Source organism: Entelurus aequoreus, linkage group LG01, assembly GCF_033978785.1.
Source record: "Entelurus aequoreus isolate RoL-2023_Sb linkage group LG01, RoL_Eaeq_v1.1, whole genome shotgun sequence".
Taxonomy (NCBI): Eukaryota; Metazoa; Chordata; class Actinopteri; order Syngnathiformes; family Syngnathidae; genus Entelurus; species Entelurus aequoreus.
The window spans coordinates 48,346,484-48,372,861 of NC_084731.1; the positions used below are offsets into that span (position 1 = coordinate 48,346,484).

Genomic DNA, 26,378 nt, shown 5'->3' on the forward strand with positions numbered 1-26,378 from the left:
ATTACCACCATCCTTGACTGTAAGCAAGTCAAAATGATCTCGCCAAAAGACTGGGAAAACTAACAAGTTTGGTCACTATTGACAATTTAAGTAGCCAAGATGTCGTCAAGGAACAAAATATGCTTGCTATGTGCATGATATGCAAGACAGTAAAGGGAGGGAATTATTATTTGTTTCCCAATGTCACAGCTTGTTGAATATCAAATGTTCCCTTAATGAACCGCAGCTCCCCTGCACGAACAGCACTCATGCAGGCCTAGAGTAAGACACCAAATCTTTGTTCTGGCTTGTGTTGCCAGCTATTTAGACAATAATTGTAATAAATGAACTCATTCTACCTCAGGGGTGTCACACTTGTTTTCGTCAAGGGTCACATTGCAGTTAGGGTTGTCCTTAGAGGGCCGCTTGTCTAGGGATGATGCTCGAAACCGGTTTTCCCGGTTGTTCGATAACAAAAGAACCGAGTCCTCGGACTCGAATCCCTTTTTGAGAACCGGTACCCGTTATCGAGACCACTATAGTAAAGAAAAAGAGTTGGTTCTTTATTCGAATCCCTGGGAACGAATCCTGTCCCGACAAGAAATGCCCCGTGGGACATAACAATAAATGACGTCACGTAGCTCAGTCATTAGGCGCAGATGGGGAAAGCAGGAAAAAAATGGACCGGAAAAAGCGCTTCAAGGCATGGCTTCATTTCACCAAAAAAAACGAGGAAGCGGCAATATGCAATTATTGCCAGGCTTCGCTCTCGTGTAAGGGGGGGAAGCACAACAAACGTGTCGTGTCTTCAACACGTGTTGAAGCAGCGGCAGAGAAGACGAAGAACGCCCCTCTTCTTCTGCCAGCTGCCCAAAGCGGTGACGCCGGTGAGTAACTAACGTTAACTGTTGCCGGTTCATTTCCATATCTGCTCACTTGTAGTAACGTTACCTCTTATGTCAACCATGACTCAATAAATAAAGTGTTTGTATGTTCTCTATATCCAACATTATGTATCAGTCTAATCAATTTTTTTTGTAACACGGTTAACGAATGTAGCACACATTTGTAGTTATTTCCCCACATTTCTGCACAATAACTCAGATATGGTAATACTATAGTAGCGAGCAGTAGAGAATGTGAAGTGATTTGTTAAACCTAATATTGTGTGTTTTTTTCCATATACAACAACCTATCTGGACTCGATAAGAGAATCGATAAGAGGATTCGATAATAGGCTCGAACTCGATAATTTCTTATCAAACATCATCAGCGAATAATATATGCTATATATATTTTTTTTTTAAATTTTTATGCACACTGTAAAAAACAAACAAACTGATAACTCACTCACCGGAATTTTACTGCAGTAAAAGTGTTGTTTTTTTTTACAACATTTTACAGTAAATGGAAAAACTGTCAGCTTAGTGGCCAGAACTTTAATGTAAAATGTACTGTGGTTTTACGTCTTACTGTAAATCAGGGGTGTCAAACGTACGGCCCGCGGGCCGGATCAGGCCCTGAGTATAAAAATGAGCTGAAATTTTTGTATGAAAGAAACTGCTGTTCTAAATGTGTCCACGAGATGTCGCAATAGTATTTCTTTGTATCTTTGTAAATTATGCTACATACGTAAAACAAAATAAATCACATGATGTTAGTGTACCAGTCGAGGAAAATGAGCAAACTACATAAATACCATCCTGTAATGTAATTATGATATTATTTTATTATCTTGATGCATTTAAGATTAACACCAATGAGTTGACTCATGAACATTATCACATAATTTATTCAGAAAGTATACATAATGACAAATAAAGATAGAATACTATTAACCGCAACATTTAAGTGTAAAAAAACAAAACAACAACATAATGATTTGTACATTTTCAGAATGTGCTTGTTCTATTTTTAAACAAAGAAAACAATCTGAAATTGTCTTTATTTTTAAGTTATCGTGCAGTGATTTTACCAGTCCGGCCCACTTGGGAGTAGATTTTTCTCCATGTGGTCCCCGATCTAAAATGAGTTTGACGCCTCTGCTGTAAATGGAAAAACGGCACCCTGTTTGTTTTTTTAAATTCTGGCAACAGAGCTGCCAGTTTTTTACCGTCAAAAAATGTGCGACCCTTTTTCCGTTTACAGTAAAACAAGTGTAGATTTTACCATGAAAAAAAAAAACGCTCAGTTGACAGAATTTTACTGTAATAAAAAAACGTTTTTTTATTTATTTAAAGTTAATGTGCTGCAAAAAACAACATAAATGTAACCCCTAAAATCTACAGTGAACAATTTGATGGTTAACTTGCTTTGAAATCCTAGTTCAAGCAGATATCTACAGCATTTATTTGAACTTTAACCCCAAAAATTGTTTTGAGAGTATGACGATACAATATTTGTTGTAATATTGGTTAATATTAAAGTTGAAAAAATTTGCAATTTCATGCAGTACGTCCATTTTTTTCTGCCCAAACGGAAAGAACAAATTCATTTAGTAAGCAATGATTAAAGTTAAAAGTTAAAGTACCAATGATTATCAGACACACACTCTGTGTGGTGAGATTATCCTCTGCATTTGACCCATCACCCTCACCCCCTGGGAGGTGAGGGGAGCAGCGAGCAGCAGTGGTGGCCGCGCCCGGAAATCATTTTTGGTGATTCAACCCCCAATTCCAACCCTTGATGCTGCGTGCCAAGCAGTGAGGTAATGGGTCCCATTTTTATAGTATTTGGTATGACTCGGCCGGGGTTTGAACTCACAACCAACCGATCTCAGGGCGGACACTCTAACCACTATGGTACCTTATTGACACATATTTTTTCCAGGCCTTTAAGGGCCATATAAAATGATGTGGCGGGCCAGACCTGGCCCCCGGGCTTTGAGTTTGATACCAGTGTTCTACCTATACTGCCATACAAGCTGCACACTGACTTAATACATAGTTTCACTTCTTGAGAAGATACAATAAAATGGTTGGGCGAGATCTGTCAGTCCCCATGGCAATTATTATCCAGTGACATTTCTCTGCGCTGCAGTGGGAGGTGGGTGGAGACTGTTCTATTGGGTGTCCTTATCTGTGTGACTTCTCCAAACGTATTACAGTTCAAAGCCACACCTCCTGACATTTTGTTTGATTTGAGCCCCAGCTCAGCCCTGCTTATGTGAGTATTCACTGGCTTCCATTGCTATATTTCCATATCGTGTGCTTAAATTGCTGAAGAAATGTGCAAAACATTAAGAAATGATAAAGAAATGCCATTAAAGCGGTGGCCTGTAATATAGCTAAGCGTGGCTGTCGTATGAATGCTGCAGTCGTACAAAAGGGAAAAAAAGAGTCAAGTTTTCAAGTCAGCGTAGTTTGGTACTGAGCGTGCGGAAGGGCAAAGGCCAGTGAAGCTGGAGTGCTATTATGCAAGGACAGACTGCAGAGTGTGTGGGTGCGTGGCAAGCGTGAGAAGGCTGCAAAGAAGCTTCTCAAGAAACACTGGTGCAAGAAATTGATTATATGCAAGCTCACTTGATAAGCTGATAAAAGTATGTGGAGTTTTCCTTCGTCAACCTCACTAAAACTACTTGACCAATATCCACTATTTAACTTACAGTTTACCTTTATTTACTACTGAGTGGAGGAATAAGAATGACAAAATTCAGAGGAAAACACATTCGATTGAGGCAGTGTTTCGTACCCATAGGGGCCCATTGTGGGGCCGCTAAAAAATATGTGTTCCGTATGGGCCGCGGTGGTACTCAGTTGTAATACACTTTCCCACCACTTGTGGCAGTAATGACATGTTATAGAGAAGTTTGTTACGCACAAAAATAATGACCAACGCTGTATTTTTATTTGCACTTCACTTGTATATCTTATTATTTATTATCAATTTGGTTAGAATTGATTTATCTTAGCACTGTGTAATTGTATGTAAATTTATTTTTCATTTCACTTTTGCAGTATATTTGACTAGTATTTATTTTTGTACTCAGCCTGACCTAAACCTTGATAATATTCTTTGTTAATAACACATGCTTTCATATCATATGGCAAGGTTTATCCTGTTAAACAGTAGATGAGATATAATTATTGAATACCATTCAAATCAAGAGTGGGATTACTAATTCAGTGTTAGTATTTGAGTATAGGAAAGTATAGGAAATCTCAAATGAAATAAAACCACAATTTTTTTTAATACCACTGACATAAACATAATCAAATGCTATACCGTCACAAAGTGGCCTTTTTTTTAAACATACTTTTTATTACGATGACTTACTGTCAAAAAGTGCACCATGTGCTATTATTATTATTTTTGTAATGACAGATGCACAACATGGTGGCACTGTTATTACTATAACTACTTGACCAATCTCCACTAAATGTTGGGCGTATTTAACTCACAGTTGACCTTTATTTACTACTGAGTGGAGAAATAACAATGACAAAATTCAGAGGAAAACAGTCGATTGAGGCAGTGTTTCTTACCCAGTGGGGCCGCGAAAAAATATGTGTTCCGTATGGGCTGCAGTGTGTACTCAATTGTAATTAGTGTTGTCCCTATACTAATATTTTGGTACTGATACAAAAATTATTTTGATACTTTTCTAAATAAAGGGGACCACAAAAAATTGCATTATTGGCTTTATTTTAACAAACAATCTTAGGGTACATTAAACATATGTTTCTTATTGCAAGTTTGTCCTTAAATAAAATAGTGAACATATATACAACTTGTCTTTTAGTAGTAAGTAAACAAACAAAGGCTCCAATTAGTCTGTTGACGTATGCAGTAACATATTGTGTCATTTTCCATTCTATTATTTTATCAAAATTATTAAGGACAAGTGGATGAATTATTCATCTACTTGTTCATTTACTGTTAATATCTGCTTACTTTCTTTTTTAACATGTTCTATCTACCATTCTGTTAAAATGTAATAATCACTTATTCTTCCGTTGTTTGAGGGTGTTGGACTGGTACTTTTCAGAGGCAGTATAGTAACGAACATGATTCATTAGTATCGCGGTACTATACTAATACCGGTATGTCGTACAACCCTAGTAGTAATACACTTTTCCACCACTTGTGGCAGTAATGACATATAGGGAAGTTTCTTACGCACAAAAATAATGACCAAAGCTTTTCATTTTCACTTTACTTACTATCTATTTGGTTAGAATGTATTTATTTTAGCACTGTGTAATCGTATCTAAATGTATTTTTCACAAGTTTTTATGAATCCCTTCTTTTGCTGTATATTTGACTAGTATGTATTTTTGTAATCCGCCTGACCTAAATCTTGATAATAATCTTTGTGATCAACACATGGTTTCATATCATATGACAAGGTTTATCCTGTTAAACAGTAGATGAGATATAATTATTGAATACCATTAAAATCAAGAGTGGGATTACTAATTCAGTGTTAGTATTTGAGTATAGGAAAGTATAGGAAATCTCAAATGAAGTAATAACCCCTCATCTTTTTAATACTCCTGACATAAACGCAACCGAACTGTCACTTTTTTTTTTTAAACATAATTTTTATCACTATGACTTACTGTCAAAATATGTACCATGTGCTATTATTATTATTATTTTTGTCATGACAGATACACAACGAGGTGGCACTGTTATTTAAACCTCAAAGTCTTACCTGGTCGGATTGACTAGAAATTTCTCACACGTCTTTTTCCCTCCAGAACATTTCAGTTGAATTTCAAATTTTATGACTTTTGGACAGTAAGGGTTCTGATGAACAGTATATGGCTTTTAGGTTCAAAGGTTCACATAAAAGGGTTGGACTTGAGTCACACATTATTACTTAGACATCGTAAATAATCCACATTTGAATAAGGATGCCAAATATTTTAATACATTGATATTTGTTTAATTTTGGCACAAAACCCTTCATAAGTAGGCTATATACGTGATAGAGTCATTAATAATAATAATTACATACTAACCTATGTTAAATTATGAGAGGCATAAACATATCTAAAAGTAAAAGTGATTAAACAAATATAAAAATATGTTGTAAAGCAGACCGAAAGCCCTGAGGAGGGAATGCACACATAAACGACTGTGCTCCCGATTCAACGCTTTGAATCAAGATAACCATGAAGTAAGACAAGGTTTAAAAACCAAAAACTATTGGTAACGCTATTTAATATAATTTATTGTGGTGTTTCTTTAATCATATGTTAATGTTGTTATTATAATATCCTTAGGCACAAGGCATTAGGAACCAAGAGTTGCTAGTGTAGCCGAGTGTCCTGGGTTCGCCAATACAATGTACTTATATAATAAAATAATAAACGGGAGACATAAGAGCAGGTTCGGTAGCCACCGCCTCTTTAAAGGCCTACTGAAATGAATTTTTTTTATTTAAACGGGAATAGCAGATCCATTCTATGTGTCATACTTGATCATTTCGCGATATTGCCATATTTTTGCTGAAAGGATTTAGTAGAGAAAATTGACGATAAAGTTCGCTGATAAAAAAAAGCCTTGCCTGTACCGGAAGTAGCGTGACGTCACAGGAGCTAGTATTCCTCACAATTCCCCATTGTTTACAATGGAGCGAGAGAGATTCGGACCGAGAAAGTGACGATTACCCCATTAATTTGAGCGAGGATGAAAGATTCGTAGATGAGGAACGTTACAGTGAAGGACTTGAGAGGCAGTGATGGACGTATCTTTTTTCGCTCTGACCGTAACTTAGGTACAAGCTGGCTCATTGGATTCCACACTCTCTCCTTTTTCTATTGTAGATCACAGATTTGTATTTTAAACCACCTCAGATACTATATCCTCTTGAAAATGAGAGTCGAGAATGCGAAATGGACATTCACAGTGACTGAACATGTAAATACACGATTAATAATATTCAGCTTTGCGAAGCTAAAAAAAATAGAAGCTAACCTAGCAACGTAGCCAACGTAATAGCATAGCAGTCTCAAATGCAGATAGAAACTAAATAAATAAAAACCCTGACTGGATGGATAGACAGAATATCAAAAATACTATTAAACCATGAACATGTAAATACACGATTAATAATATTCAGCTTTGCGAAGCTAAACAAATAGAAGCTAACCTAGTAACGCAGCCAACGTGATAGCATCAGTCTCAAATGCAGATAGAAACTAAATTAAAAAAAAACCTGACTGGATGGATAGACAGAAGATCAAAATTACTATTAAACCATGAACATGTAAATACACGATTAATAATATTCAGCTTTTCGAAGCTAAAAAAATAGAAGCTAACCTAGCTACGTAGCCAACGTGATAGCATAGCAGTCTCAAATGCAGATAGAAACTAAATTAAAAAAAACCCTGACTGGATGGATAGACAGAAGATCAAAAATACTATTAAACCATGTACATGTAACTACACGGTTAAAAATTCTCAGCCTGGTAAGGCTTAACTATGCTGTTGCTAACGACGCTAAGGCTAATTTAGCAACTTAGCAACCGGACCTCACAGAACTATGTACTCTCTCCTTTTTTTTTAGCCACTGAGCTAACGTGATAGCATCGTTCTCAAATGAAGATAGAAACAAAATAAATAAACCCCTGACTGGAAGGATAGACAGAAGACCAACAATACTATTAAACCATGTACATGTAACTACACGGTTAAAAATTCTCAGCCTGGTAAGGCTTAAAAATGCTGTTGCTAACGACGCTAAAGCTAATTTAGCAACTTAGCAACCGGACCTCACAGAACTATGATAAAACATTAGCGCTCCACCTACGCCAGCCAGCCCTCATCTTCCCATCAACAGCCGTGCTCACCTGCATTCCAGCGATCAACGGCGCGACAAAGGACTTCATCCGTGGGTTTGGCGGCAAGCATCGGCTAGGCGTAGTAAGTAGTCCTTGTTGTGTTGCTGTAAGTATTGTACTTAGCCGCTAAGACACCGATCGATCCCACCTACAACGTTCTTCTTTGCAGCCTCCATTGTTCATTAAACAAATTGCAAAAGATTCACCAACACAAATGTCCAGAATCCTGTGGAATTTTGTCGAAGAAAACAAGAGGCTTTTCTATCGGGTCCGATGGGGTCCAACCACTTCCGTTGCTTTTGTGACGTCACGCACATAAATCATATCCAAAGGAGTTTTTCAACCGGAAGTGTGGCGGAATTTTAAAATTGCACTTTATAAGTTAACCCGGCCGTATTGGCATGTGTTGCAATGTTAAGATTTCATCATTGATATATAAACTATCAGACTGCGTGGTTGGTAGTAGTGGGTTTCAGTAGGCCTTTAATGTTATCCTTCACACACCTCCTTCCACAACAACACACCCTACGTCACAGCCCTACGGCAACTCTGGAGGGATAAAACTCCTCCTCCTTACCTAACACACTCCGGTAACTTGGAACATCCTGAACAGTTTGTTACACTAGCATTAGCTACATGCTAACGATAGTTGAGGCGGAAACAAGCGTGGAATTCTTTGCAACTTAAAAAAAATATTACATTTTATTTTTGATCATTTATAGGTCTTATGTTTAGGTGGTTTAGAGAGAGATGACGTTTTAATTGATTATTTGCGTTTTTGACATAGGGTTGCCTCCCGCCTCTTAGCGGACCCCCGACTGTGGCTGTACATGATACATCTGCTTCGCTCTCCTCCGTCTGCCTGCACACAGCACATAGCCCCGCCCCTCTGTCTGCCTGCACGCAGCACATAGCCCCGCCCCTCTGTCTGCCTGCACGCAGCCCCGCCCCTCTGCGCTGTCTGTCAGGATGGTTGCCTAGTTACGCTGCTGACCGCGCCAGGGTGCATCGTGCGTTTGAAAAAATGTCTACAGCAGATACTCCACCGCGTCCTCAACCTCGAGAGAGAAAACACCTCCAAAAATATGCAACTTTTCTCCTTTTTCTCTCTTCATCTTTTCATTTGGGTTCACATAAAAAAGTGGAGAAGGCATTCGACTGTCCTGTGGGGAGTGCTCAGAGAGTATGGGGTAACGGACTGTCTGATTGTGGCGGTCCGCTCCCTATATGATCAGTGTCAGAGCTCGGTCTGCATTGCTGGCAGTAAGTCGCACCCGTTTCCAGTGAGGGTTGGACTCCGCCAAGGCTGCCCTTTGTCACAGATTCTGTTCATAACTTTTATGGACATAATTTCTATTTTTTTTTTTTTTTTTATAATGTCCTGCCCAGCTTCTCGGGCAAATCATATAGCAGATGTAGATGCCCATATCGGCTGTTCAGATTTACTTTACAAAAGAGAAGTGTAGGATACTTCTCTTGTTGCCTTACTTGTATTTTGACTTTATTAAATGTATTTATATTATCATTTGGTGCAGCCGGGCCGGAGCAGGAGGGGATAGAAAGAGAGAAAAAGGAAGACAGAGGGGGGAATTGTGGGGACAAGAGGGGGATTAGACAGAGAGACAAAAACAACAACAGCAAACACAACAACAACAACAACAACAACAGAGCAACATCAGCAAATACGACATGTACAAATATGATGGTAAAAGTAATAGCAAATAAGCAGTTAGCGAAAATTTAAATAAAAAAAATAATACAGAAATGACAATGAGCATTATTACACTAAAAATGGAGCAATATGAATACCAATAGAAATAGTGCTATTGATAATAAACAATACCAGTACTTTACCTTTATTATCAACAATACAATTGTTCAAATGCAACAATACATATACGTAATGATAACTTGAGATACGAAAGAATGCAGAAAAATGGAGGGGAAGAAAGAGAAGCAACCTTAACCTTGTAGATTGTTATAGTAACAATAGGTTAAGCTTTGTCAGTGTGCCATGTGTTATACCCAGTTTACCCTAGGGCAACAACGTTAATATATGTTTGATGAAACGTGATTATGTGCATGAGTGTATGTGTGCATATGTACTTGTATATGTACAGTATGTGTATGTGTGCTTGTACAGTGAATGTATATGTACAGTATGTGTATACGTGTGTACAGCGAATGTATATGTACAGTATGTGTATACAGTATGTGTGTTTGAACAGTGAATGTATATGTACAGTATATGTATGTGTGTGTTTGTACAGTGAATGTATGTGTAGTATGTGTATGTGTGTGTTTGTACAGTGAATGTATATGTACAGTATGTGTATATGTATGTTTTTACAGTGAATGTATATGTACAGTATGTGTATACAGTATGTTTGTATAATGAATGTGCGTGTGGATGTACGAACTTTGAGTGTGTAAATATGTACTGTATTTATTTGTATATGTATGTGGGAGCGTAGGTACCTATGTATGTCTGTATGTATGTGTGTGAGTATATGTGAATTTGCATGTACAATACATTTGACTCCCAGTGTGTGCGGGAGCCAGAGTACGGCCCCAGCCTCCCCGAGAACCCATCCCACAAACAGTAGGTGTGGTGCCCAGGGAACCAGGGGCCACCGCCCCCACGCAGCCAAGCCGGACAGCGACAGGAACCCCAGAGCCTGGCCCACCGTGCCGCCCACAAGGGCCAGCAGCAGGCCTCAGACAGACGCACCCGGCAGAGGACAAGGCACGAGAAAAACAGGGGGCAGCCAGACCCCAAGCCAGCGAGAGACCACACCCCACACGGACAGAAAGGCGGGATGCCCCGCCCGAGGGGCCCGGAGACCCCCCGCAACCGGACGGGAAGACCGCCCCCGCCCCACCGGCAACAGGGCCCCCACGAGCCCCCCCCCCCCCCCCCCCCCCGCCCCCGGAGAGCGCGGCGAGGCCAGCCCACGGCCACCCCACCCAAGCCGGCCGCCACAGGACAACCCAGCACGGGGCCACAGGAACCACCCACCCCACCCGCAGGGACCCCAACGATGGAGATGGAACAACCAGCAACCGCCCCGCCGAGTCCCCCCCCTGAGGTAGGGGATAAATAAATAAAATAAATAAATACATAATAATAATAATAATAATAATAAAATATATTTTAAAAAAAAAAAAAAAAGGAAAAAAAAATAAATAAATAATTAAATCTATTTATAAAAAAATAAAAAAAATAAAATAAAAAATAAATAAATAAAAAAAGAATTAAAAGAAGATCACAGACATGCTGACACACAAGGTCGCTACCCCAACAACTGGCCGACTCGCAGCACCTCGGAATACCCTGCAGCACCAAGCCACCACAGTAGACGCAGGGACCAGACCCAGCAGGCCCCAACCAAGACGGGCACCCGGAAGGGATGGACGGCGGGACCCAGGAGCTCCAGACACGCAGTCCGGATGCAGTAGCCTGAGGCGCCGAACCCCACCCGACAGGCAGGCCCAGAACGTACCCCCAGAAATTTACATACATATATATATACATACACATAAACATACACATGTACACGTACACACACATACACATGCATACACATACACATATATATACATACATACATACATACATACATACATACATACATACATACATACATACATACATACATACATACACACACACACATACATATACACAGTTTGTCAGCCCCGACAACCACCACGCGCACGCGCTGCCACCAGTCACAACATCAGCCACCCCCCTGCACCAGACCCAGCAGCCACGGGCGCCCACACCACAAACAAACGGCAGCAGAAACAGCAGCCACAACACCCCCAGACAGCCAGCACCACCCAATCAAATCAAAGCGATCAAAAAAAAAAAAAAAAAACCGCGACCGGCAACCACACGCCAACAGGATCACAGATACCAGCCAGCGCCAGCCCGCCAGCAAGCCCTAACGCCAACACGCAAACAAGAGACACCAATACCCCCCCCCCCCCCGCCAAAAGACCCCACCACCCCAACCCAAACCCGCACAAACACACCACCGCCCAAACAACCGAGACACAGTATCCAGACCAGACACGGGCGCCGCGCCGCCACCACATCAAGTCGCCAACAGAGCCCCACAGCGCAAGGTCGGGCCACACGGGCACGGACCCCACCCAACAGGAAGCGAGACCCGCGCGACGCCACACACAAATAAATAATAACATTAAACAAAAATAACAATAATTTAAAAAAAAAAAATAAAATTAAAAAAAAAAAAAATAATAAAATGAAATACAAATTAAATCAAAAATAACTAATACAAATAATTAAATAAAATAAAATAAAGTAAGTAAATAATAAAAAATATTTTAAAAAAAATAAAATAAAAAATAAATAAATAAATATATATATATACATATATACATACACATACATACATATACATATACACATACACATACATACATAAACACATACACACATATATATATATATATATATATACATACATACATATACACATTAAAAAAAAAAAATAATAATAATAATAATAATAAATTAATAAAAGCCCGGCAGGCCACCAGAACGCAGTCCCCGGAATCCGCGCCGGCCGACGAGGCAATGAGGGGTGCGCCGAACCCCAACCCCCCCACATGCATGTGTACAAGGCCCCCAGAGTGTCTACTGTGTAGTTAAAATTAGGAGGTCAGCCATTACAGCCGACCTCCAGTCCCTATTGATGCGTGTACTGTAGCGTGAGTGAGATATGTATGCTTGTGGGAACTAATAATGCGATTAAAATTGGGGGACATCAAGGTCTTGGTGGGTCCCAACCAAGCCGAGCCCTCCAAATCCTAAGTGTCTAATATGCAGCTAAGATTGAGGGATGGACGAGCAGGGGTCAAGACAGGAGGACCGGAGCCCCATAGGAGGCATCCTCAACCCCCCGCCATGCCTCCCCGCAGGACAATCCCCCAAAGTCCTATATTTGTGTGACTGTGTGTGCTATAAGTAGGAGGAGTAGAGGGCCCGGACATCCCCCCCAGTCCATGCGGCCGACAACCAGGAACTACGGCCAGGAAGCCGCCCCCCCCACGGCCCGTGACCCACACCAGACCACTTTAGCGTGACGTCACGCGAGCCCACCCCCCGCCAAACAAAGCCAGCCCCCGCCCGCCCCAACCCAACCCCGCAGAGCCCATACCAGCAACCAAACGCAGAAAAACTGCACAGCCCCATGCCCAATGCAAACACCGCAACCCGGCCATCCACACAGCAACGCACCCATACGAGTTCCGGCCAGGGGATGGTGCCCCCCAACTGGGGAAGAAGTCAATGCACCCCGTCCGCACGCCAGCCCCCAAACCAGCCGTCAAGCCAACGCCAGCCAGCCCCCACAACCCCACAAGCGCACAGATACCAGCCACAGTCCCCCAACCACTCCAACCCAACACAGCGACGCCAACCGCCGGCAGTACCACAGCAACCATCACCACCACCGCCCGTCCGCAGTACAAACACCCGCGGCCGCCGAAACCTGAAACAAAAAAAAGCGACCTACCCCGTAAACCACAACAACGCACACCCCCAGCTACCACAGAGGCCGCCAACCCACCTACCCCAACTCATCCACATACAGGCCAATCGATCCACCGGACATCCACACCCATACACACACCTACACATACATACACACATACATACACACATACATACACATACACACATGCATGCATATACACATACATACACATACACACATGCATGCATATACACATACACACACAGACACACACACATATATACACCTACATACATATACATATGCACACATATACACACATGGACATAATTTCTAGGCGCAGTCAAGGTGTTGAGGTTATCTGGTTTAGTGGCTGCAGGATTGGGTCTCTGCTTTTTGCAGATGATGTGGTTCTGATGGCTTCATCTGGCCAAGATCTTCAGCTCTCACTGGATCGGTTCACAGCCGAGTGTGAAGCGACTGGGATGGGAATCAGCACCTCCAAGTCCGAGTCCATGGTTCTCGCCCGGGAAAGGGTGGAGTGCCATGGGGAGGAGATCTTGCCCCAAGTGGAGGAGTTCAAGTACCTCGGAGTCTTGTTCACGAGTGAGGGAAGAGTGGATCGTGAGATCGACAGGCGGATCGGTGCAGCGTCTTCAGTAATGCGGACGCTGTATCGATCTGTTGTGATGAAGAAGGAGCTGAGCCGGAAGGCAGAGCTCTCAATTTACCGGTCGATCTACGTTCTCATCCTCACCTATGGTCATGAGCTTTGGGTTATGACCGAAAGGATAAAATCACGGGTACAAGCGGCGGAAATGAGTTTCCTCCGCCGGGTGGCGGGGCTCTCCCTTAGAGATAGGGTGAGAAGCTCTGTCCTCCGGGAGGAGGTAAAGCCTCTGCTCCTCCACATCGAGAGGAGCCAGATGAGATGGTTCGGGCATCTGGTCAGGATGCCACCCGAACGCCACCCTAGGGAGGTGTTTAGGGCAAGTCCGACCGGTAGGAGGCCACGGGGAAGACCCAGGACACTTTGGGAAAACTATCTCTCCCGGCTGGCCTGGGAACGCCTCGGGATCCCCCGGGAAGAGCTGGACGAAGTGGCTGGGGAGAGGGAAGTCTGGGCTTCCCTGCTTAGGCTGCTGCCCCCGCGACCCGACCTCGGATATGCGGAAGAAGATGGATGGATGGATGGATGGACAAGAAAGTGTTTCATTTTACTATAGTTCTCTTAAAGTGTCCCCAGACAGGCTTTGTTACAGCACTTGATATGTATATAATACAGTATATACTCAAGTTCAGTCTATTCAGCCTGTAACATGTATACACACAAGTGTTTCATTTGTTTCCTCTTAAAATAAGAGTGTCCCCAAACGTTACATTTACAGCACTTTATATACTTAAATTTCTTTTAAGTATTGTCCTCTTTCAGTAAAGGTGTCCCCAGACAGGCTTTGTTTAATTTACAGCACTTTATATGTATAGCATACAGTAGGCATGCCTATATGCTCAAGTTCAGGCTAGTTACGATACATGGACGTAATAATTTATCTAAAATTCAAGTGTTTCATTTAGTTTTTTGGGTGTTAAACTGCAAACCTGTTTAATTTACAGCACTTTAGCAATGTTCATTGCTAATAAAGCACTTTAAACTTTAAGTATGACTGATAGGTTGATTGGCAACACTAAATTGACCCTAATGTGTGAATGTGAGTGTGAATGTTGTCTGTCTATCTGTGTTGGCCCTGTGATGAGGTGGCGACTTGTCAAGGGTGTACCCCGCCTTCCGCCGGAATGCAGCTGAGATAGGCTCCAGCACCCCCCGCGACCCCGAAAGGGACAAGCGGTAGAAAATGGATGGATGGATGGATAAATGCTTTCTTGACTTACTCTTCCTTTCTGACCACCAAGTGACCCCAGGGGCCAGGGCGCAGAGGCTAATATGACGTGTGAAATAATGTCAATTAAATCAAAGCATTTAGTTTTTTCATATACAACATACACATGTTTCTATGCATTTCAGAGTTTGGGGGAGCCAAACCCTCAAATTTCTTTCGGCCGTGCAGTTTCGCCGTGGCGCCGTGAGGTGTGTTCCTTGTTTCCAGTCCTGAAAGGTGGCAACCCTATTTTGAAAGTCAACTTCCGGTTTCGGTGAGCTACATCTGCAAATATGGCAGGTGGTAAGTCAACACGTTTCCGGTATTATTGTTTTAAAACCCACGTTAGCAACAAAATGGGTGTTTTTTTAAAAAATATGTGTGTGTCTAAACGTTTTTTGGTGTATCAAACAACCACTACTTTATTGATCCTTTGCAGAAAATTACTTTGCTACAAACAGACACATTGGAATACATACTAATTCGAAGAAGAATTAAATAAGTAACACAGGAAAGACAATTCTGCATAAATGTGCAGGGTGGAATTCTGCAATTATTAAAGAGACAAAGTATACCACAAACAAGCCCATCTATGTATACACCATACAGTAATTTATATGCATATTACACAAGACTCAATGTTGGAAACATAACTTAGTACACACAACTTACAACATACAACTTACAATATTTGAAAAAAAAACATGAAGATTGAGTGAAAGTCACCATGGTTGAAGGCCGGGGGGTGGGGGTGGGGGGTGGGGGGGGGGGGTTAATCTGAGGCTGAGTTGACTTGAAATTCTCTAATGCTTCACTTTTTATATGTAGAAGAAAAGTTTTGTCATTTTATTTAATCTGAGCAACAACTTGAGGCAGTTTAATGTTGATTAACGTGGACCCCGACTTAAACAAGTTGAAAAACTTATTCGGGTGTTACGATTTAGTGGTCAATTGTACGGAATATGTACTGTACTGGGCAATCTACTAATAAAAGTCTCAATCAATCAATCAAAAAAAGCACTTTATATGTAGAAAGGTTTTGTTAAGAAACCATTCTGAGCCTTATCTTATTTAGTTTTTATTTTATATATGTTGACCACATTAACCCTGGCAATGGACCCTGTGTGTATATGTATGTTATTGTTATGCTTAGCATTCATGACTGCCTGCTGTTGCACTGATCAGCCTAGTGGTGGCTCACATCCATCACACACAGAGCTATTTCTATTTTTGGGAAGAATTATTATAGTGTTCCCAATGTTAAAAGGATAAAGCCATTGTTTACAAATTTGGTAAATAAATAACCAAAAAATTCATATTTTGTTGTTTTCTTACTGTACCGAAAATGAACCGAACCGTGACCTCTAAACCGAGGTACGTACCGAACCAAAATTTTTGTGTACCGTTACACCCTTAGTATTAAGTAGTCTGGCTGAGAGCTGTTGGTAGGTATTACTTCAGATAACTAAAATAAAAAAATTATGGCAGTATTTCGTTATGTAGAAACAATCGGACAGCTATAATAAATGTTATGATTTTGTTTTAATTAAGGGAGCTCTCCTGAGTAAGCTTTGGTGGGTCGAACCCGCATTAAGAATTTAATTTGTATGTGCAGGTGTACGTAATTTTGTGGCCGTTAGGCATACTGCCATTTCCAGTGGCGGAGCAAGGCCCCAAATAATAAAGCTCATCCTAACATCATTTTACAACATACACATGCCTTATGGGGTTAACCATCAACAAGCTTTAACCAGGTTTTGAAAAGTTAGCCAGCCAACCACTTTTGCTGAAATTTTAAGTTTATGATAGTATATATCTGTATCATGAATCAATTTAAGTGGACCCCGACTTAAACAAGTTGAAAAACTTATTCGGGTGTTACCATTTAGTGGTCAATTGTACGGAATATGTACTTCACTGTGCAACCTACTAATAAAAGTCTCAATCAATCAATCAATCAATCAATCAATCAATCAATCCCATTTTGCCCGACATGTATTTATTTTATCACTTACGCCACAGCACAGAAAAATTAATAAAGGGGATCTGCCTATCATTCACTATCCTTATGTAAGACAAGAACACATATGTTTTTCTTTTTTATACATTTTAAGTTGTAAATAAACAATAGCAAAATCCCAAACAAGAGTAGGCAAACATTACGGGTAGACAGAACAGGATCACTGAGAATTTTTTTTACCTTGGCCTCATTTTGGACCCTCTCTCCAGGGGCCCAGGCTTAGACTGAATATTTTGATTTCTCTGATTCTGATTCTAATACTAACAGCGAAGTCAATGGAAGCCCCTCTATTTCACCCTCAAAAGCCCTCCAAATAAGCTGCTGCCCCGCGACCCGACCTCGGATAAGCGGAAGAAGATGGATGGATGGATGGATGGATGGATGGGTCTCTTTAAAACATGCTGTAATAATGCATATTTTCTGAAAACATGCCTTATAGTAGCCACAAAGGATACCTATTTTAATTAGGATACAATTAAAAAAAAATAGTTAAAAGGGTTTTATGGAATAATAAATTAACATCATACTAAGAATGCTAATGATGCATGTGCTTGGAAATGGATGACTGATTTAAACATATTAGAAGAAAACACATCATAGAATAATATTTGCATCCTTAGATGCATTAAAAATAAGCCGAGTCAATTTACATCTTGAATAGTTTGTATTTTACGATCAGTTGTTCAATGGGTACAGTAGATAGCCAGTTATGTATAAAGTGTCAGGCAGCTGAAGGAAATCTAACTAATTTACCGTGGGAATGTCAGTGAATAAAAGAGTTGTGAGAATTGACTCGTTTGTCCATCCTAAGCCACCAGAGGTCACTTGAGGTGCGTCACCAGACCTGCTAAAGTAAGCCAAGTTAGCTCATGTGTGTTGAACTGGACAAAGCTGAAAAAAAGTAGTCGTGTATGAAACAACTTCCTCATTGACATGACATGGTGTCACTGTTAAGGATTACACACCTACAGTGACCAAAGTTTGGGCCCCCACAGCCGTTTCATTTTGCCGTATTGAGGCAGCGCTTTTCACGCTTTCGGACCGGACCTTACAAGACCTCTTGTATCCAGTTTGAAAGCCGCAGCCTAAGAAAATAAACACACAAATAGACGTAGCAATGATTGATTGATTGACTTACTACTATCGACCTAGTTCTACAATTGTTTACATTTTTAAATACCTCTGGATATTGATTGTAATGCCATTTAAGGCCTTAATTTTCACAAAATCCATTTAATGACTTTTAATGCTCTGCAATCCCTCGCGGAAACCCTGTTATAGTGTAGTACAGTAGTTGTTAGAATTTAATTGTTACCTGAAAATGTGGCTTCCTGATGTTGGCAGCATTGGAGCATTTGGTGGTCCTGAATCTGATTAACAAAATATGTGTCCAGTTTTTGTAATTTGGCTTTTCCTTGTTCTCATTTTTGTTTTTCCTTGCACTTTGCTGCTCCACTTTTATGTCTACTATAAGTAATTTCACTCATGTTAACTTTGAGTAAATGCTCACCATCTGTCTTACCACAGTCTCTCTGTTTACAAGTGACTGATAATTCCCGTGGATGGACAGTTGATGACGATTTTACCCAACATACACTTGGACCCCAAGTGTATGTCAAGGGGTGATATGCACAGTGATCTAATTTTCGGCTAGAGGCTGGGCCGACACAAAGCTTGTCCAAAACCGCAGCAGGAAGAAGGAAATAAGTCACATCTATCGGTGCACGTCCTGTTACAAGGTAGCCTCTAGCTGTGTTTGACATAGACTTTGGTTCATATCGCATTCTTGCGAAGTAGTTGGTCACATTTTCTTTAAAAGGCTGCAGACATTTAATTGTTTTCCTTTTTTACGTTCAACTTTGTTGTAACTCAGCATGTTCACCTCGGTAAGGAACATGGTTTTGTCCCTTGTTAGTCGTGTTTCCATTAGAATGGCTATAGTAATAATTGTTAGGGGTTTTTTTATGTTGTGAAATTTGTAGGTGGCTTTTTTTAGCATCAGAAATAGTCTCTTTTTATGTAAAATAATTTCTATGTTAGTGATAAATCAATGATGGTATCACTGATTAAATATTTAAGATAGATGATAATATATTTTTGTATTCTGTATATATAGATATGAAGATTTTTAAAATAGATATTGTGCAATAATTATTTTTTTTGGGTTGTATTTTTGTTATTATTTTCACAGCTATTTTTATTCCGACTCTTTTTTTTTTCTAGTTGTATTCCATTGCTATTATTACTGTCTTGTATAATTCATACAATTTTGCTGCTACTGGAACCTTAAATTCCCTGAGGGGACCCAAGAAGTATTTAATTTATATATTATATAAGAATTAATGTATGCACCATGTGTATGTACAGACGGGGGTGGTTATACAGGGAGCAAAATTGCTTTCTTATTATATAAAGCCATGTCACTGACTTAATTTTTGTTTTTAAAAATATAAAAAGGACATCCAGTAGCAAGCAGATCTTGCCATCAATAGTTAAAAGATCTTCCACTATGGTCCCATGCACGGCAGTCATTCTCACCACCAGGTGGTGATCTTGGTATTGCTTCTTGTTTCTGTGCCTGTTAAAGCAAGTCACTTTGGAAAATACAAGTTTTTACATGTGTTTTCCCCCTAAGAACAAGCCTAATCTGTTGTAAAATAATAATAATAATGATTGCTTATGGATGTTCTCATTCAACCAGGTCATCGTATTCTCAGGGCATTCAATCGATCGCAACTGGACTGTTCAGAAGATGTTTCGCCTCTCATCTGAGCAGGCTTCATCAGTTGATGCTCACAGACTTAGATTCAGAAATATCATAGTTATTATGATGAGTGGTGCATGTTTGATGTGTATTTTTGTCAGGTTAGTCTTTAAAAGTTGTTGGAGACAATAAGAGCAAGTCTACACTGTGCTTGTCATGTGTTACATTGTTGACCTTGCTTGTCACTACCGTATTAATAATCGTTGACAGCAGGTGGGTCCGTGTCAAGAGAGCTTTTCGAACTTTCCAAAAGAACATTTGGAAGTGATTTACTAAGCTTGTGAATTCTATTTCTGCTTACCATTTCTTTTTTTTTTTTGCCTTTTTGTAGTCTGGTTCCTTTGTTGAAAGCGCTTATCTGTAGCTATGTGCTATTTTTAGACCATGTGCTATTTTTAGACCAGGGGAAAAACTTTTGTCCGTCACTCACCTTTTCTGCTTAGCTGCTGTGTTGTAGCCGGACTTGTGGCGTGTCATCCATAGTGTCCTCCTCATGTGGCTAGTTCCCTTTACGTTAGCCGCTGGAAGCTTTAAACTCCGGTTGCCAGGGTAACAAAGGAGGATGGTCCTCGGATGGAGTCGGGCAATCCTTGCGTTCAGCGAGTCACTGCGCAGCGTTGCACCTGACGTGCGGCTGTTTGGGAGGAGGAGGAGCCATCTCTGCAGAGGAGCTTGTGACGGCCTTGCGCGGGTCTTGCCGCCCCCCCTGCCCCAATGTGAGACATTGCTCCAACGTGGCAGCTGCTTCACCTCACTGGCTTTGCTCCACCAGACCTAAGAGCCCAGGCTATAAGATGTCAGCATCTTTCTCCGGCGGCAGCGGTTCAGGGATGCCCAAATCTCCTTTTCGCAAGAGGGGCAGCCTGCAGAGCACCACCAGCCCTGGTGAGTGTTGGCACGGGAGATGGATGGGGTCAATTTAGAAAGAGTGAGGAAAAACTAAATAATTTACAATGTTCACCAGGAGAGTGAGATGGGAGGCTGTGTAAGTCTTACTAGGGGGGAAAATATTGAAGAACACTTACTGTAAATGACTTTCCTGAGAAAAGTTGTCTACAAGCTGCAATGGATTAACTCGCTGGAATAAAAAAGACAATATAACATACATCCATAAACGTGGACGCATGTGAAAAAGTGCAATGTATTTATCTGTACAGTTCTCTATTTATTTATATATATTTATTTATTTTATATATATATTTATATATTATTTATATATATTTATTTATTTATATATGCACCTTATTGCTATTTTTATCCTGCACTACCATGAGCTTATGTAACAAAATTTCGTTCTTATCTGTGCTGTAAAGTTCAAATTTGAATGACAATAAAAAGGAAGTGTAAGTCTAAGTCTAATTGCATCTTAATCAAAGCATCATTGCCACTTTATTTGTCCAGTGCTGGAGACTACAACAGTACATGTGCACATTTGAACCCTTCTTTGCCATAATGGGCCTGGTCCCTCCACCCTTCTATAGGTGACAGTTCATCATGCGGGTGGGTGTGTGTGCATGGCTAAGCTATATTCTTATCTCTGCATTTAGGTTGAACGCAGCAGGCAAACATTCTATCTTGTCAGCTCAGCCCTCTGATTATCTCAACGTGACGCAAGAAGTGATCACATTTTCATGTACAATGAGGGCACGTCGAAAGTTAAAGCAGCCCGATCTCCTCAATCAATCAATCAATCAAACTTGACTTTTATAGCCCTTAAACACAATTGTCTCGAAGGGTTTCACAAACTTACAACAACATCCCCTGATATAAACCCACATCCAGGCAAGGAAAAACTAAAAAGAAGAAATCTTGAGAAGGGACGGCAGATGTAGGGAACCCCCTTCCGGGGTGATTAGCTGCAATGGATGTCAAGTGGGTTCAATTATTGAATTGTTAAAGTATTAAGTAATGTGGGAGTCAGTCCATCGGCAAACCAACGGCAAGTCAAAGGGGGATCTTCTTCCGGACTCTGTTCTACATGATGTGGACTTATCTGTGTGTTTTTAAGTGAACCCTGTTTTGATTTGTATGCCGCTCCTAAGTCTCGTAAACGGTTGGGTATACAAGAACTTCATAAGACTACTTCCGAATTATTTACGTCACAACTATAGGAAGTCTGTGTTTAGTACCTTGCTGTTCAGGGCTGTTAGTTGCGTTTTCTTGATAATGGCAGTAGGGATGATGTTTGATAAGAAATTATCGAGTTCGAGCCTATTATCGAATCCTCTTATCGAACCGATTCCTTATTGATTCTCTTATCGAGTCCAGATAGGTTGTCGTATATGGAAAAAAAACACAATATTTGGTTTAACAAAAGCTCACTTTTATTATATAAGAAATAAATAAAATCTAATAAATAAATAATGACTGTTACCCCCCTAAAAAAAACAAACAAAAAAAACAACTGTTGTTACCCAAAGTATATTAAGTAGGATTTTTCAGAAAAACAAATACATACAGTAACACAAAAACAACCGGTCTCTGTGATCACTATAGGTGTATAAATAATAATATAGTGTTAAATAAAATCAGTCCCTTGGGCACAAAACTGAAAATAATACAGCTCTCCAAAAAGTGCACTTCTGCTGCTATTTGACATAACTGTTTGTTATGATGCTTTGACATTTTTGCACTTTATTTCTTTATTGAAAGAAAATTCTATGAAGAGAAAAGTTGTTTGCAAATGTGGTTACAATGCTAAAAAATGAAAAGTTAAAGCTAAAAAAAGAAATACATTTTATTGAGTCAACATTATTTCTTTATAGGGGGTGTGGCTCCGAAATTACAACACAGGCACGGCTTCTTAAAGACAGGCTCTTTACTTGGGTTTATGCCGTGAAAACTACAGGACAAGACATGAAATACAATGCTTTAGACATAGTTCAGTCACAGGCAAATAAAGTGCTAAACAAAATAGCTACCTCGTGGCCACCTGCCACTTCAGAGGTTCTTGGGCAGCAAATATTTCAGTCTTGTGCATACTAAATGAGCGTACAATAATTAAACCAATGTACTTTACAAATATACAGAACAATTCGACACAATATGACAAATACCTTGTTCAGCTAGCTAAATGTTCTTGCTGCTGCTGATGGCTCGATCAAAGTCTTTTGCATGTCTGGGCGAATGCAGGTCTCGCAACCTCTTATACTAAACCAAAACCTCGCGAGAATATCGGTTCAACAAAGGAAATAAATTGCCTGTTTATGGGTGAGGGCGGACCTACGTCACTTCCGCCTACCAATCCCCTAGCAACCGGGAATTCGTTAAAAACCAACCAGCTCACAGCGAACACAGCATTGACAGAAAAAGCATTTAACGAGCGTTGTGGCTTGGAAGTCGGCGTTAAATCCTTCATTTACGCATTTTTACTTATTCGCATATCGTGTGAAAAAACGAAAATGTATTATTTGCGTCAGACTCGTCTCAGTGAACTTTAAAGCTTCTCAGGCTTAGCTTAGCTTGCTAGTTAGCTTAGCCTGCGCGCTACTAAGAAAGAGACGCGGAAGTTATCAACAACTTTGTGTGAACACGCTGTACTTGTTGGAGCCCACGTCGAAGAAGAAGCGCTTGTTGTCCACAGTCATCGACGAGCCCTCCGGCAGCTCCACGGGCTCCTCGTCCACGCCGTAATCGTCAATAAGTTTGGCCAAAGCGTCGCGGAACTCGATAAGTCCCTGCGCTGGGAGCGCGATGGTCTGACCCCAAGCCGGTCCCCCTGTTCACGGTCTGCCGGATCCTCAAGAACCGTCCCCGCTGGTTCTCTTTCAGGTCCATGTAGTACTTCCGATTCTCCCGCACTAGGAACTCGCTTTTCAGGGCCCGCCGCGGCTCATCCTGCACCATGCCCGGGTTGCTGCGACCCAACTGGGCGTAGTGTTCGATGAAGTCCCCCAAGTAGACGCTGAACTCGACCGCCACCGACATAGACAGCGTGAGGCGGCTCTTGTTGCCACCGGCCCCGACTTCGGCTGCGAGCCATTTCTCTCGTCTCTGTGGGCTTTTATCACGCTTTGGCAGAACAAAATACAACCTTTGTTTTCCCTGTTTCCAGTTGTGGTTAGCACAACCAAAAACAACACAGTTTTTCGGCATTTTGGAGGCAGAATGACGGGTTTAACCAGCGTAGGTCGACAGGTTAAAAAGTAATGGCAACGGTTTGTTTTCAACGCCAGTCTGGTTGCTATGGCTCGAAGAACCCGTATGTACCTCAGTTGCCCGGATGTCGGCCCTCACCCGTAGTAAACAAAATGTGTCTTATTTACAAAAAATGTAACATGAATTCACAACTGTAATAATTTTCAACTAAAAATATTAACCCTTAAAACAAAAATATTAAGTGTAAGTTTCAACAACACTTACAGGGGGAAAGATGTGATGTTATGAGCTAGGCTACGGAATATAACAACTACACTACCCAGCATGCAACGGAAGTGACGAGCATGCGCGGTAGCCCCGGAAAGTGTTGCTGCATGTCGTCACCCGGCAGCTAAGAATGAGGTTATGAGCACGCTGTGAAAGTTAACGTCAAGAACTCAGCCAACACGCCTCGTCTGCATTATTTATAATTAGACAGACAACACATATACAGTGTGATTTTGTTTTGTTTACAAGGAAAGAAAAACAAAAGTTAAAAAAGGGAGATCATGTCATATATGTTGTATGTGCTGCGGTTGCGTTAAGAACGTTGCGACAGCTGCCGCAAAGGAGGTGTGTTGCTAGCCTGGTTGCTATGTTTCCGGTTGGTCCATACTTGCCAACCTTGAGACCTCCGATTCCGGGAGGTGGGGGGTGGGGGTAGGGTGGGGCGTGGTTGGGTGTGGGGCAGGGTTGGGGGAGGGGGCGTGGTTGGGGGCGTGGTTAAGAGGGGAGGGGTATATTTACAGCTAGAATTGACCAACTCGAGTATTTCATATATATATATATATATATATATATATATATATATATATATATATATATATATATGTATGAAATACTTGACTTTCAGTGAATTCTAGCTATATATATATATATATATATATATATATATATATATATATATATATATATATATATATATATATATATATATATATATATATATATATATATATATTTATTTTATTATACATATAAATAAAATAAATACTAGAATTTCAGTGTTCCGGAGGCTATCCAGTAGATGGCAGTATTGTCCTGTTTAAGAGTGTCACAACATTGCTGTTTACGGCAGACGAACTGCTTTACGGTAGACGAAAACGTGACTGCTGTTGTTGTGTGTTGTTACCGCGCTGGGAGGACGTTAATGAAACTTTTAACAATAAACCCACATAAGAAACCAAGAACTCGCCCTCGATCATTCTACAGTTATAACGTCATTGGGCAGGCACACTGTTTATATCGTGGGAAAGCGGACGTGAAAACAGACTGTCGCCGCTGTCCCCACTCAGGTCCGCATGGAGCTGGAGGGGGCGTGGCCTCCAGCTCCGGCTGAATTCCGGGAGTTTATCGGGAGAAAATTTCTTCCGGGAGTTTATCGGGAGAGGCGCTGAATTCCGGGAGTCTCCCGGTAAAACCGGGAGGGTTGGCAAGTATGGGTTGGTCATAAAAGTGTTCGTCATGTGTTTGTACCCTGCTCAAATCTCTCAGTAAAGTTATTCATTGGATTATACCTTTTGTTTTGAACTTTATTACACCTTGAAGCGTTTTTTCTGGTCCATTGTTTTTCCTGCTTTCCCTATCTGCGCCTAGTGACTGAGCTATGTGACGTCATTTCTTGTGATGTCTCACGGGGCATTTCTGGTCGGGACGGGATTCGTTCCGAGGGATTCGAATAAAGAACTAACTCTTTTTCTTTACTATAGTGGTCTCGATAACGGGTACCGGTTCTCAAAAAGGAATTCGAGTCCGAGGACTCGGTTCTTTTCTTTTCGATCAACCGGGAAAACCGGTTTCGAGTATCATCCCTAAATGGCAGCAAGAAAGTGTTTTTTCAGATATTTTTCACAATTGTTTATCTAAATCGGAGAAGGGCCGCAATAGAAATATTTTTCTTTATGGAGGATGCCAGTTTCTTCAATATTCATCAAATTATATTCAATATCTATTTATTCCTGACCCTCTGTTTGCTGATAAGTATTAGCACATACTGTGAGCTCTTGATGGGGCCTGTCTCCATGCCGCTCTGGGTGGTGGCAGGGGGTAGGGGCTAGAGACGACCCTTAACCACGGACACGGTAGAGTAGACATGGTTGGAGAGAAGGCTCTGGAATAAAAGCATGAGGGGAAAGATGTAAAATTACATTGTACACAACTTCAGATTTGTGGAGTAATTTATTAAGACAAATTTACTATGGTACCCCACTGTGCTCCTTTATCATTTGAAAAACCCTGACGTGAGCAGGATAGGTCTTCTTTAGCGTAAAATGTTGTTTTCTCTAGCTTTATCTGTCGCAT

General features: G+C 40.9%; 1 protein-coding gene and 1 long non-coding RNA gene across 4 annotated transcripts in view; one reads left to right on the forward strand and one right to left on the reverse strand.

The window, feature by feature from the left end:
• Nucleotides 1-20,486, reverse strand: part of LOC133654030 (uncharacterized) — a 30,280-nt gene extending 9,794 nt beyond the window's left edge. Inside the window, exon 1 of the long non-coding RNA XR_009826821.1 lies at nucleotides 20,371-20,486. This is a non-coding gene — a long non-coding RNA (uncharacterized LOC133654030). The remainder of the gene's footprint in view (nucleotides 1-20,370) is intronic.
• Nucleotides 15,303-26,378, forward strand: part of LOC133653992 (AMP deaminase 2-like) — a 99,177-nt gene continuing 88,101 nt past the window's right edge. The window contains exon 1 of one of the 3 annotated variants that reach the window (XM_062053906.1): nucleotides 15,303-15,459. In XM_062053906.1, the coding sequence (XP_061909890.1) occupies nucleotides 15,450-15,459 (10 nt within the window). In that variant the 5' untranslated portion in view covers nucleotides 15,303-15,449. Of the gene's footprint in view, nucleotides 15,460-20,804; nucleotides 20,826-26,378 lie in introns of those variants that run through there. The other 2 variants (XM_062053932.1, XR_009826804.1) reach the window with 2 other exon arrangements.